General features: G+C 49.6%; 2 protein-coding genes across 2 annotated transcripts; one reads left to right on the top strand and one right to left on the bottom strand.

Annotated features, from left to right (window-relative positions):
- Nucleotides 1-2,470: 2,470 nt before the first annotated feature.
- On the top strand, nt 2,471-7,006 carry GGS25DRAFT_514367 (uncharacterized protein; the record flags this gene model as incomplete). Its single annotated transcript, XM_049262985.1, has 2 exons — nt 2,471-2,513; nt 2,568-7,006. The coding sequence occupies 2 exons, from the start codon at nt 2,471-2,473 to the stop codon at nt 7,004-7,006; spliced, it is 4,482 nt and encodes a 1,493-aa protein (XP_049116805.1).
- Nucleotides 7,007-8,714: 1,708 nt separating this feature from the next.
- On the bottom strand, nt 8,715-10,631 carry GGS25DRAFT_521832 (ent-kaurene oxidase; the record flags this gene model as incomplete). Its single annotated transcript, XM_049264119.1, has 5 exons — nt 8,715-9,190; nt 9,260-9,862; nt 9,927-10,086; nt 10,154-10,279; nt 10,386-10,631. 5 exons carry the CDS (start codon nt 10,629-10,631, stop codon nt 8,715-8,717), a joined length of 1,611 nt encoding a protein of 536 aa, XP_049116804.1.
- Between the last annotated feature and the right edge of the window lie 1,910 nt (nt 10,632-12,541).

Genomic DNA, 12,541 nt, shown 5'->3' with positions numbered 1-12,541 from the left:
AAGCGGATAACTTGGAACCTTGGAACTAAGAAAAAAGCAGGGATATCCTTAGCTATCAGAATTGTTAGCAGTCACCTCCAGGGCTATTCCAGGGCTATTCCAGGGCTATTAACAACCATAGGCGGCCCGCGCCTTGAGTTTCCGCTGGAGGCAAGAGCAATGGATTCAAGCTGCATCACCGCCACTGCCAGTTGTCATTTAACAGCATCATTCATCATTTTCATTCCACTAGAGTAGTAACAGGCTGCCTCTTTCCCGCACATACAGGTTACTAGCCACTGCAACTGCTACTGCAACTGCAACATGCATTGCATGGGCCAGTGACTGACAGGTGGTAACTGACTAAGCTGTAATCTGCCCAGTGTAGTGTAGGTACCTAGGCACTAAGCATCTGATGTTCAATGTTGACTTTTTCTCAACTTTCTCACCTTTTACTCTATTTGTCGTCCTGTGCCAAATCCACTTCCGAAGTGTGATTCGACAATCGACAATCGTAACTGCAGGGTGCTTTAGTCTACGCCCCGTTATCGCAGCATGCTCTTCTCCATTCTATTCCTACACACACACCCTTATGATGATGACCTATTATAACACGCGTCAAGCATCGGCCTAGCTTCTGGGGGAGATACTGGGAACCGGTACCTACTACTAGTAGCGTTGCATAGCTCTGTCTACATCTAAAACTACAGTACCATAATATGTAGGTCGGCTCTGGAAGCTCTCGATCTTGTCCTTCGTCCGACCCAACCAGGAAAGGTTCTCCATATGTCAAGGGTGTTCTTCAACGAATGATATCGTCAAGAGCCTACTGCAGTCTTCTCATAGGACATCAGAGTATGCACAATCCGAGACCGGGTTAAAAAGGATGACTGGCGCGGTTCCTTTTTTGCTCGCTCACGCGCATAATTTCCTAGTTACTGTTGGATGGTCGACAGTGCATGCGAGCAAGAAGACTAGGGAGTGAGGAGTGAGGAGTGAGGAGCGAGGAGTGAGGAGCCAGAGGAGAAAATGAAATTGGTCGGAATAGCTACCTATGGTAGAGTCTAGCTCATGCTACAAAATGAGAGATTTTGGACAATACCAACAAATCTTCAACGTATTGGTAGGTCTGCAAAATTTGATCTGCCTCTTACACCTCGTATGGACTATTCGGTGACTCAGCATTACTACCTGGGCATCTTCACTAACGATGGTGCCCCAAACCCTTGCTGGGAATCGGCTTAGGGTTGGAACGTCGATGTTTGAACCCACAATGGCCGCTGCCAACCAGACCGCACACTCGGCGATTCCATTTTGGACAACCCCCAAATGGTCGCATCTTGGCCATCGACAGGGGTATTTGCGCCACACTCGTTCGGAGGGACGATTCGTTTATGTACCGTAACCCATGCCCAAACCCTTGGGTACATCATCATCTTGTGAATAATGCAGGGTGGAAGGGTGATGCAAGCTAGTATTTGCAGGTATCTTCTTATATACCTATAATCATACATTTTCTTTTGCCTCTTCGATACCTCTTCTGATGTCGTTTCTTCCTCATTTTTGTTTCAGAGAGTCTGTACATCTCCTTCTCCCCCCAAATCCCACCTCTATCTAGCTCTTTTCTTAAAGGACCTTCCTATTTCACTTGTCTTTCATACCTGCTTAGGTACCTCCTCTCAGCTACGTTTGCGAAGCGACAGATTCTCTAGCATTTCCGACGGCGGCACCCGTAGTAGAATCATATCCCAATATCAACCCGTTGAAGAGAACGCGGCGCCTGTCATGTTGTATTAGACGCCCTCAAGTCCCCCACAACTTCTGTACTACCACACTGTTTTCCAGAAGTCGATTCGACATCTACTCGGGGAAGATTATCCCCCACCCATCGCAAGGATTTCGACCAGATCCTCCCCGAGCCCGGATCTCCTTGGCCTTCGTTTGCAATACTTTCTACTAGCATTCCTTCTCTCAAGACCTTTTAACTACCTACTTCTTTCATTCTAATCTTCACTATCGTAATACTTCGCGGCCCGTGCCCATGCTCTTGGGATAAAAGGTTACTACGCTTTTTGCCCGCCTTGGCTGGAGTTGGATATTCGTCCGGTCCATATTCGTCTAGTTCCGCGACCAGATATTTTTAGTAATTGGAGGCTCGTAATAAAAAAAAATAGGCTGTCGTGGAACACCGTCGGTTTTGTTCACCAACCGGCTCGGGTCGTCTATTCCGTTACCTCCGTCTCGCCGCCGTACTGGAATAATGTGGCTTGTCAGCACCTAATTGTCGACCTGGAACATCCCGAAGCCAACCGCAACATTACCTGATAGGTTGTTCCGATTGGCAAGCTCCTGGCCAGATTTTGCTGCTGACCACCCGCCTTAACATCACCTATAGCTTAAGATATAGCTTGTTCTTTAACAACATGGCTGCTTGATCTTGGCATGGTTGGACATCAAACTTCACCCCGAAGATATTAGGGACGTATTAATCATGGCATCCATTCGCGCACGTTCAGATTCTCGATCCAGGCCAAGTGATGAATCACGATCTAGGCGAATGGGGGAAATAATAAAACCATCGGGACCAGACTTCACACCAACAACAAGTAGGATAGCCCGCAAGGAGACTGGTAGCTCTCGGCTTGGGCTGCCCTCAGCTTCACAATCTAAGCTACCACAGAGCCGAATACCTCAAAATGCTTCCTCTCAAAAGCCCCCTGGTCATAGGCCTGCCGCAAAACCACCTCTAACTCATGAAACACAATCTTGGTCAACAAATCCCGGCCCCTCAACAGCGAATTCAGCGGTCTCATCCACATTCGTTACGCGCCGGCCAAACGAAATAAGTAATCCACCACCACGACCTTTTCTGCGTCGGAAACAATCAAGTCTCTCTCATGAGCGACCACATCTGCCAATCCAGTCTCGTTTAAACTCAGAAAGAGCCGATTCATCTTCTTCAATACCGAAGTTGCAACCATCTTTGGATTCCAGTGACCCCTATTCGGATAGGGGCATGGCCGCTAGCCCCGTTGAGATTCGAACCACGCAAAAGTTAGAATTACCCCGGAGGACTAATCAACCTGCGAGAATCTATCCAGAACTGGACCGGTATCGAGATATTGACCTCCCCTCTTCAAGAGGTGGTCCAAGTATAGATGTTCCATTCAGACTAGCAACCGAAAACCTTCCGCCGCCAACACCGCTTTTCTCCGGAGGAAGTAGTCATAGCCAGTTAAGCAACTTTAGTGCCAGCCCTTCCACCAGATTTTCCGAGTCTCCTGGGCCGAGTCCATATAGTCGCGATACAACGCCAACCTCAATGTCGTCACAATCCCCAGGGCTCCTCGCGCCTCATCGATTTCCTATTGCTAGGCCAAAGCAAGCGAGTCCTGCCCAGACCAGACCGCCAGTGACACGGAGAAGAGCCGGCAGTATATCAAGTGAACGAGATGGTTTCAATGCCGACCCCCATGGCCTTGCTTCAGTGCGAGAAGCGTTGACATCCTCGTCTTCAAGCTCAACGGTCCGTAACGAAGATGAAAACAAGAAAAAGTTGCGTAAAGGGCTCTCACCAGCCTTGCCAATTCCGCCACCGAGGAAATCATCCCAAAAATTCAAAAATGATCAAGACAACAACGGATCGCCATCAAAGGCTCCTCAACTACCTACTCAGCCTGCTGAAAGATCTTTATCCCCTACTAGAGCAGTCCAAGCATCCCCTAACAGAGCCTTGAATACTACAACATCTCCCCAAAGTCGGCCAATACCACCCTCAAGACCTAGCCGAGACGGGACCCCCGATTTGTATTCTCAGTTCGGCGGTCCAATCCCCGTGATTCATAGCAATTTGTCTTCTACCAGTCTCGTTGATAGACGTCACAGTGCCCAGCTAGGACCTAGTTCACTACCAAAATCAACAATGACTTCTTCTAAAGATCGCTCGGTATTATCGAAACCCCCCACAGCTCGAGAAGTCACACCAGCACCGAGATTGAATGTTCCAAAGACTGCCCAACCAAGCCAAACAGAAAGGGGTAAAGTTAGCAGAACACCTAGCCCAGCGGCCTCTTCATTCAAAACGCGATTTCCGCTATTCGGACGACGTACCAAGGTGGCTCCAGAAATACCACAGGCTGAAAAGAAAGAGAAGCCCACGCGAAAAGGCCCAGCCGCTGGAACAGGTCATGAAGGATATGGCAGGGTCGGTTCAGGCAGAAGACGAAGCAGTAGTGCAGCGAATTCTAACACATCACGCGGGTTACCAGGCCCGATATCTTCGTCAGATAGCCTCGCAAGCCTTCAGTCAACCGATGCCTTCTTTCTGGAACGGATGAACCCTGTGATAATCGCTGGTGGTGAGATCGTGGATAATCAAAATACAGCCTCCGAGTTAACGCGAACCGAAAGCAACCAGAGCATTCCCCCGACCCGTCCTGGTATTGGTTCTCGCAATAATTCGACCGCTTCGATGTCTTCAAAGGAAGAGTCTCGGCAGACATTGTGGCCGTCGCCTTTTCCTCGTGTATCGATCCAGTCTCATCCTTCTGATAGTAGCGACTCAGAAGCGGTTTCGATGAAGCCAACCATTGCGTTTCGAAGGTCAAGGCAACGACTCCAGTCGCCAGATCACGCCCCTCTTAATCTACCAAAACCTATCATTACTAGGGGGATGACATCTCCGTCTGTGGGAAGCATAGAGACGACTATTTTGACGGATGACTCGGCTTTGGATTCTAGACCGGAACTAACCCGCGAGCAGGTGGAATTGAAGGCTGGGCCGAAGAAGCTGACAAAACGAGCCAAGTCCCCTCGCAAATGGAACCTGTTTAGCAGATCTCAGAGTCAGCCTCCCAAGGATCGCAAGAAGGTCGAAGCAAGTGTATCCGCCACAGTGAAGCCCGCTTCGAGCAAGCCAGTTGCATTCTACACCATGATAGATTCTTCGGAACAAGATGACGCTGAGGAGCAAGACGTATGTGATATTTTGAGGGAAGCAGAAGTTCTCGTTCCTTTTATGGCGACAGAAGGACATGGTCGAAACTTATCTGAAGGAAGTCATCCCCTCGAGATGTCACAGGCTCAACGACTACATACCCGGCAGACTACATCGGACCCAGATAGAGGTATTCCAAATTACATGAAACCACTAAAACCTTCACCACCAAAACGCGAGGAAGTCTCTGTCAAAGCTCCAGCTTCAACTGCTCCCAGATCTCGTCCAAGCCGACTTCCCCAGGTTGGCAGGATACCCAAGGTTGTCAATACTCGCCCGGAACAAACATCTCCAAAGAGTTTCTCACGACCTTTTCATCGAATTAGCCTACAGCTACCACCTCCTGACCTGAGTAGGATTGACCGAAACTCCGTTGCAAAAGGCCCAAGTCCACCGAGGGTTCCATCACCTGAGCGTACTCAAGAGCAGCCGTCAATAAAAAAGATTGGTTCTACTTCCTCAACTAAACAAACCCCAGTCACCAGAGAAGCGGCCCCCAAGCTCGATAAGCCTAAAAAGGAGTTCCTTGCATTTTCTCCCACGAAAGTTTCAGAACGCATAACAAATCCGACACCTGATAATTCCGAATTAGCTAGCATTTATAACCGCATAGCCTTACCACCACTGCCGAAGGCCCCGCTAACCGAGGATGAAATCTGGGATGAATATAACGACTTTTTAGGCGAAGTGCCACCTTCTGCAACATCTTCTCGCGGGGTTCCTTTTCATCTAGAAACCTTTACGTCTAACCTACTAGCAAAGGGATCTAAAAAGCCATTAGGAAAAGCTACAACTACTACTACCGATATACAGGCCGCCAAGGACGTCCGCGACTCCTTCGAGACCGGAAAGGCTGCTACATCGTCCAGTCACTTTAGCGCTGACATGACGGCCAGAATTAATGCTGCTTTTAGATTTAACTCTGATGCACCAGTCACGCCTTGTTCAGCCTCGGAGTTTGTTTCTAGATGCAGTGATCAGGAAAGCAGCAGCCCTAAGCCGGACAACCCCCCTGTTGCTTCCCGGCGGTGCAGCCCATCGTCATCTTCAACCAAAAGCGTGAAAGCCAAGAGAGGCTCGGGTAGTAGTCGCAGCAGCGAAGAGGAAACGCCCCTTTCTCAAGTCAACATTCGAGTTGGGTCCATGACAGTTAGCAAATGGCTTACTTTTGGCCATGTGCTGTTCAGCCCGATTCGAGAAGAGCTCCTTAATGATGATGATCCTAATAAGCGTCATTCCATTCTGGTCATCGACGGCCTTGGTAATGATGACTGGTCATTCTATGCTGCTGAGACATACCCTGCCGCTACTTTCTTCAACCTCTCTCCTCGTGCACCACTAAGCCCAGAGCAACAAACGACCCCTTCGTTCCCTCTCTCACCACCCAATCATCACCAAATCCAGTTCACCTCGTATATGGATAAGCTCCCCTTCGGACCGGACAGCTTCACCTCAGTCGTATTTCGATTTCCTTCCGCAGCTCCAGAGTCCCATTACCGCAACATAATTTCGGAGGCCCGACGCGTGCTCAAGCCTGGTGGATATATCGAACTGTCCATTCTCGACGTGGATCTGAATAATATGGGCAACCGTACTCGGCGCGCCGTACGTCGCTTGAAGGAGCGGGCAAGCGCACGCAACCCCAACTATAACCTCAGCAGTACAGCAGACCTCATTCTTCGCCATCTCGGCAAGAAGGGGTTCATCGATGTCAAGTCGTGCCGTGTCGGTGTACCCGTAGCGAGCTCTATCACCAATGCGTCTTGTGTAAAGAGTAAGAGGGACGAGCGAAGTCTGGCAGAGATGATGAACGACAAGACGGAGATAGGCGACGAAAACATCACGAAAATGGTTTCAAAGGTGGGACGATGGTGGTATAACAGATGCTACGAAACCCCGACCGGGATGACCACCAGCATCTGGAATGATAAGGCTTTGTTGGCTGAATGCGAGGAATGGGGCACAAGCCTCAAGCTCATGGTATGCCACGCAAGGATGCCCGAGGCAGGGGGGAGAGTCGCGAGCATATGAACCGCTCGCTAAAGACGGGCAATCCACGATCCGACGACCTGGTAGAGAAACACAGACTGACCCTCCCCTTCAACGCACCTTTCTCTCACCTGGACTATTCGACTTCAGAGGATGAAATACCTACCTACATCACATACAGATTCCTGGATTGTACACCATATTCATCATTTATTTTATTTAACCCTCCCTGTGCAAAAAGATCATAACCAGCATTGGCGAGGAATCATTATTTCAAAACAAGAATCTTAAGAGGGCGCAAGCCCAGCAAGAAAAGCAAAATTCTACCTGGGTAGTTTTATCTCATTTATTCCAAAAAAGACGGGCAGGAACCAAACGACTCAAAGTCAAATCTCATCATATCGCATATACCTATGGACAGGAGACCGGGAAAACAGTTACGGCTCCGAACAGGTTTTTCATATTCCGCTGTATCCTTGGTTGGTATCACAGCAAACGACATATTTTTCATCTTCGTTTCTCAGTATATACGTACACGAACATTTATTAGTTGCATTTTTACGTTATTTATTACCTCGTCGACTCAGTTATTCCGAGAATAACTCGACAGGCAGGCACACCATTACTACCTACCTACCTACCTACCTACCTACCTACCTACTTAATACCACCACACGACTTGTTGTTGTCACAGGATTGGCCTCTTCAGGAAAACTCATTTCACTCTCCATGTTTCTCAAGCACGAGAATGGAGAGAGAAAGAGTCGGGATTGTTGGGTATAAGAAGAAGAGGGGGGTGTGCGTTGTTAAAGAAGACGGGGAGGTCTGGGATTCTACCCTGGTTGCAATCCGCGACAGTGGCTGGCTATTGCATTTATTATCGCCAATCGCTTTGATCGGTAGGTCGAGAGAAAGAAAGAACGGGGGAGGGCTCTGGAAGCGAAGATTTTTTTGAAAGGTGGAGAAGGAAAGAGAAAGGGGGGGGGGATAGGGGAAAAAAGAGTGCTGCTGTACGCCGCGTGCTTTATGACGAAGTGAAATGAAATGACCGAAAATGGGAAAAAGCTACGACAGTTTCATGATGTTTGACGAGGAAAGCGTTATGAGTGAGTCTTTTCGAAATTGGTTACCCTATGTAGGGAGAGGAGGAGGAGGAAGAGAAGTTGTTTTGCAAGCGAGCACAGCGAGTCTTAAAGATACCCCATTCTTTTCTAATATGATGAAGATATTATATTGTTCAAAAAATGAATATAATACAAACAAACACGTTTATACTTATAACTTCTATTTTTTGATCTTTTTGCTTGATTGTGAATTTTTATCTATCTAGGTACCCTAGGTAGAATATGTCCAGTGATGGGTATGTAGGTACCTAGGTATAATAATGCCCCCCTTAAAAACCTTCCCTCCCATTGACTCCGAGGTCCAAATCCGAAAACGCCTCGTGATAAAACAGCCTTGAATATATTGCAAACCTGACGCCCAGAGCCACAGCCGTGACTGCCCCGTGTTTAGTTGAGTTATGAAATGCTACCTACCTACATGCATACAATGGATGCATGGGTAGGTTAGTTGTTTGGGTATCAGTATCAATATATACAAACCTCATCGCTTCCCCTTTTCCCCCCCCGTTGCCTCTTTTCACACCTAAACACCACTTCAAACACGTAAAGTTTACCTCGTCAGAGAACTCCAGGTTCCCATATCATCTTTCCTACACCGTCATCGTCGTCGTCGTCGTGTCCCTCACTCACGTGCTGCTGCTGCTTCTTCTTCTAAACATGATCTCAGCCGTCATGCTCGGCCCCTTCGTCATCATGAACATATTCGGCGGCGGTCTCGCAGCCGCAGCCGCAGAAGAAGGCGAGGGCGAGGGCGAAGAAGGCGGCGGCGGCAGCCGGATGTCGTAGTTCAGCAGCAGGTGGGCGAGCACCATCTTGATCTCGCAGCCGGCGAAGAAGCGGCCGGGGCAGGCGTGCTTGCCGAGGCCGAAGTTCATGCTCGTGTCGCTTATGCTGGTGAACTGCCAGCGGCCGGGGCTCGCGCCGCTCGCGCCTCCGTCCGATCGCAGCTTGTGGAACCGCAGCCCGTCGAAGACCTCCGGGTCGGCGTAGTACCGCTCGTCGACGGAGATCCCGGCCATGGGCGCGAGGAGGCTGGTGCCGGCGGGCAGGTGCGTGCCGTCGGATAGGTCGATGGGTTTCATTACCTTGCGGATGAAGGAGGCTAAGGGGGGGGCGTGGTTAGTTTAATCCTCGGTTAGGTTAGGGAGGTAGACAAGGTATAGGTACTTACTGACATTGCCGGACAGGCGTTGCGACTCCTTGATAAAGCTATCCAGCTTCCTCAGCCTGCCCATGCTGTCCTTCCTGCTCCAGGCCTCCTCGTCGCACAGCACCTCGCGCGCCTCCTCCCGCAGGATCTCCTGCATGTCCTGGTGCACGGCCAGGTCGTAGATGCAGTCCGTCGTCAGGTTGCTCGTCGTGTGGATCGAGGCCGCGCTGAGAAGGAGCTGCAGTTTGCCCTGCATGTAGTGGTCGCGCTTCTGGTCGTCCGGCAGGGCGTCGAGGAGCCACTGGACGAAGTCGTCGGGCTTCGCGTAGCCGGGGGTCTCGGCGTCGCGGAGCCGCTCCTCGATGATGGGCGCGAGCATCGCCTTGGCCTTTTCTAGGTCCCGCTCGATCGTCCCGAGCTCCGACACGAAGTACTGCGCCAGGGGGCGCATCCACGGCGGGAAGAACTGCAGCTTGGTCACGGCGATGAAGGCCGTGATGGCGAAGTTGATGCTCACGTCCATCCACTCCTCCACTCGGTTCAGCGCCGGCCCGACGAAGATGCGCCCGCTTAGCCGTGCCACTGTTCGCACCATGAACGGTTGGATCTTGAACGGGGTCCATTCTATCTCCGAGTTAGCTCAGGATAACTATCTATTGGGAAGAGATATCGTGCCAAGATGACCTACCTTGACACTCGGGAAACTCGGTCCCCATGATGTGTTCGAGCTCCTCTTTAAGCTGCGGCGTCATCCGCGCGAGCTGGCTGGTCATCTTACATTTAAGTAGTAGCGACAAGGTGTCTGCGTGATGACCAGCGCATAGTTTCGTGTACTCGCTCAGCATAGCCTGTTGGATAAATATGTTCAGCACACGGTCCGTCTTCGTTAAGAAATATGGCATCGTCTCAACCAACCTCGCTCACGGCCGTCCTCGCGCTCAGGGTGTCTTCGGGAAGACCCTTGAGCTCACCGACCATGGACGCCGGTATGATGGTTCTCACGCCCTCCGTTGACTTGATCTGATATACGGCATCTCGGAACTGTGGCTGAAGGTTAGTATATTACTAGGTACCATATATACCTAGTAGCCAAGATATATACTAGCTGCCTAGGTAGTTAAGTATGTATCTGAGAGGGTGTGCAAACCTTGCGATAGCTATCCTTCACCAGTGCGTCGGCATTGAACATCCATTTTAACCGGGATGCCTTGTAGAGGGGCGCTGAGACAACGCATTTTTGTTTGTTTGGCTGCCATAACCATATGCAGAACAGCACTGTCACAATTGCGACATAGTAGCTCAAACGACTGCCGCCTAAGACTCGGTCGGGCAGTATGTCTGACACTAGGGTGAAATTGGTGTGAGGGCCGGCATCTTCTATCATGGAAGGCATGGTGAGGAAGGGGGAGGGGGTCAAAGGGGTGGGAGAGAGATGAGTGAAGGGGATTAGGAGAAGGGGAGGAGATTGATACGCCTGCTGCCCTCGTTGCATGTGGTGTTTATTACGACCCGGTCGTTAAGTATTAATAAAGGTAGGTAGAAAAAGATATCAGGGTGAGATCGTGGACTGCCACACAGCTCGAAGGATATGACCTGTTAGTGGAGTATCCGCTATTGAACGGCAACTCTTACATCCGGCTGTAGGAGTCGAATTAAGAAAATAATACTATTATAGGGACAATTGAATTTCTTCTTCAAGGTCGTACGAAGCAAAGCGAATAAAGGGAAAGAGGAAAAGAGGAAAGAAAGAGAGAGAGAAGAGAGAAAAGAAGAAGCTCGGTCAACAAACTACCTATTGTATGTATATGAAGATGGTGAAGATGGTTAAAACAAACATTGGATCGTTTATTCATGATGCTTGATGGTTCGGAAGAAACTATACAACAGATCAACAATACACCAACTCGCGTCCCCCTTCCCTCCGTTCGCGTTAAAACATCCTAGTAATCTGTCTGCCCTTGAACAGAAACAGATGTTCCCGCTCGGAGTTGATGTTTGACGTCCACGGCTTTACTGCCTTTTTTCCCTACGCCGTACATACAAATTTTACCACCTAGTTAGGTACTTGGTAAGAATGTTATTATGGTGCTTTCGTGAGACTAGAAGGGAAGGGGGGGGGGGGTTTGGTTTGACCTTGTTACCTCACTTTCGGTTTCTGACCAGGTCCCTTGAAACGAGAGCCACTGGACTGTCGGGACGTGCCATCTCCGGGGACACCTACATGCCAGTACATGGTGCTAGCACTGCTAGGTAAAAGCCGATCTTAGTTCGCGGCAGCGTCGATCCGACGTACCGCACAATCACGATCCCTTCCCGTTTTAGTACCACACGCTGTGCCCATAACACCTAGATTAGGTATGTAGCACACCGGAATCAAGTCGTTCCATGCTGATGGCTGATTTTCCTTGGTCGAACTTGAACTTAGGGCTGAAGATAGCTTCTCGCTTTTTGTTTCTATTCTTCTCAACTACGTCTATTTGTTATACCACAACTCATATTAATATTATAATATTAACTAAATCCTTTTCGCAAGCTTTTTCAACTTCTAGACCGACCGACCGTCCGACGTGGATGTTTTGTATGTCGCCTTGGCGCTGTCTCAACGAGCAGATCCCCTGATGAAAAAACCCATACTGCCCCCCGGCTTAACGAGTCTGATCTTCGCGCGTTCAAACTCGCTCGTTTTGCCTAATCCCAACCACAGCTATTCCTCCCTGCTACCTAAGTTAGCTATCTAGCCTACTACATCATCCAGCCATCACAACAACAACAACGTCCTTGTAGATCTTTGTTCCCGAAAGATCAAAACGGCACCAACTCGACTAAATAACATGGGCAGGACCAAAAAAAGCCCACGCTAGCCTGCCTACCCAGGGTTTCCGATTTTTCTACAGAGCAACTGTAGCCGCAGAGCTGAAGCGCCGAGGGTGATCCCAAAAGCTTCGACCTGTCTTCTCTCGGGCTTCTATGATGCTTGGGGGTTTTCATCATTCTTCTTCCAACTGTGCCGCCCAAGGTTACCGTTCCCCACTAATAGTGTTGGTTAAGCATTCTTCCCCCTTCCCTTGTACGAAGCTTGTTCGATGAGCAGATGGGAAGGGGTCGAGTCCGACTTGGCGATGTGACTTCATCTGCCCGGCCAACATACGACAACGCTGACCCGTTCCTGGACGCACGATGCGATGCTCATGCTTTAGTTATACATAATTGACCAGCCTCGCGATCCTAATAATAACAGATTGAGTAGGTAGTAACTATAGACCTCGAAACTTAAGATTATCATAGACATAGACACATCATCAT

The sequence above is a fragment of the Hypoxylon fragiforme genome (genome assembly GCF_022984875.1).
Source record: "Hypoxylon fragiforme strain CBS 206.31 chromosome Unknown GGS25scaffold_5, whole genome shotgun sequence".
Classification (NCBI taxonomy): Eukaryota; Fungi; Ascomycota; class Sordariomycetes; order Xylariales; family Hypoxylaceae; genus Hypoxylon; species Hypoxylon fragiforme.
This window is presented reverse-complemented; position numbering and strand designations above follow the sequence as displayed.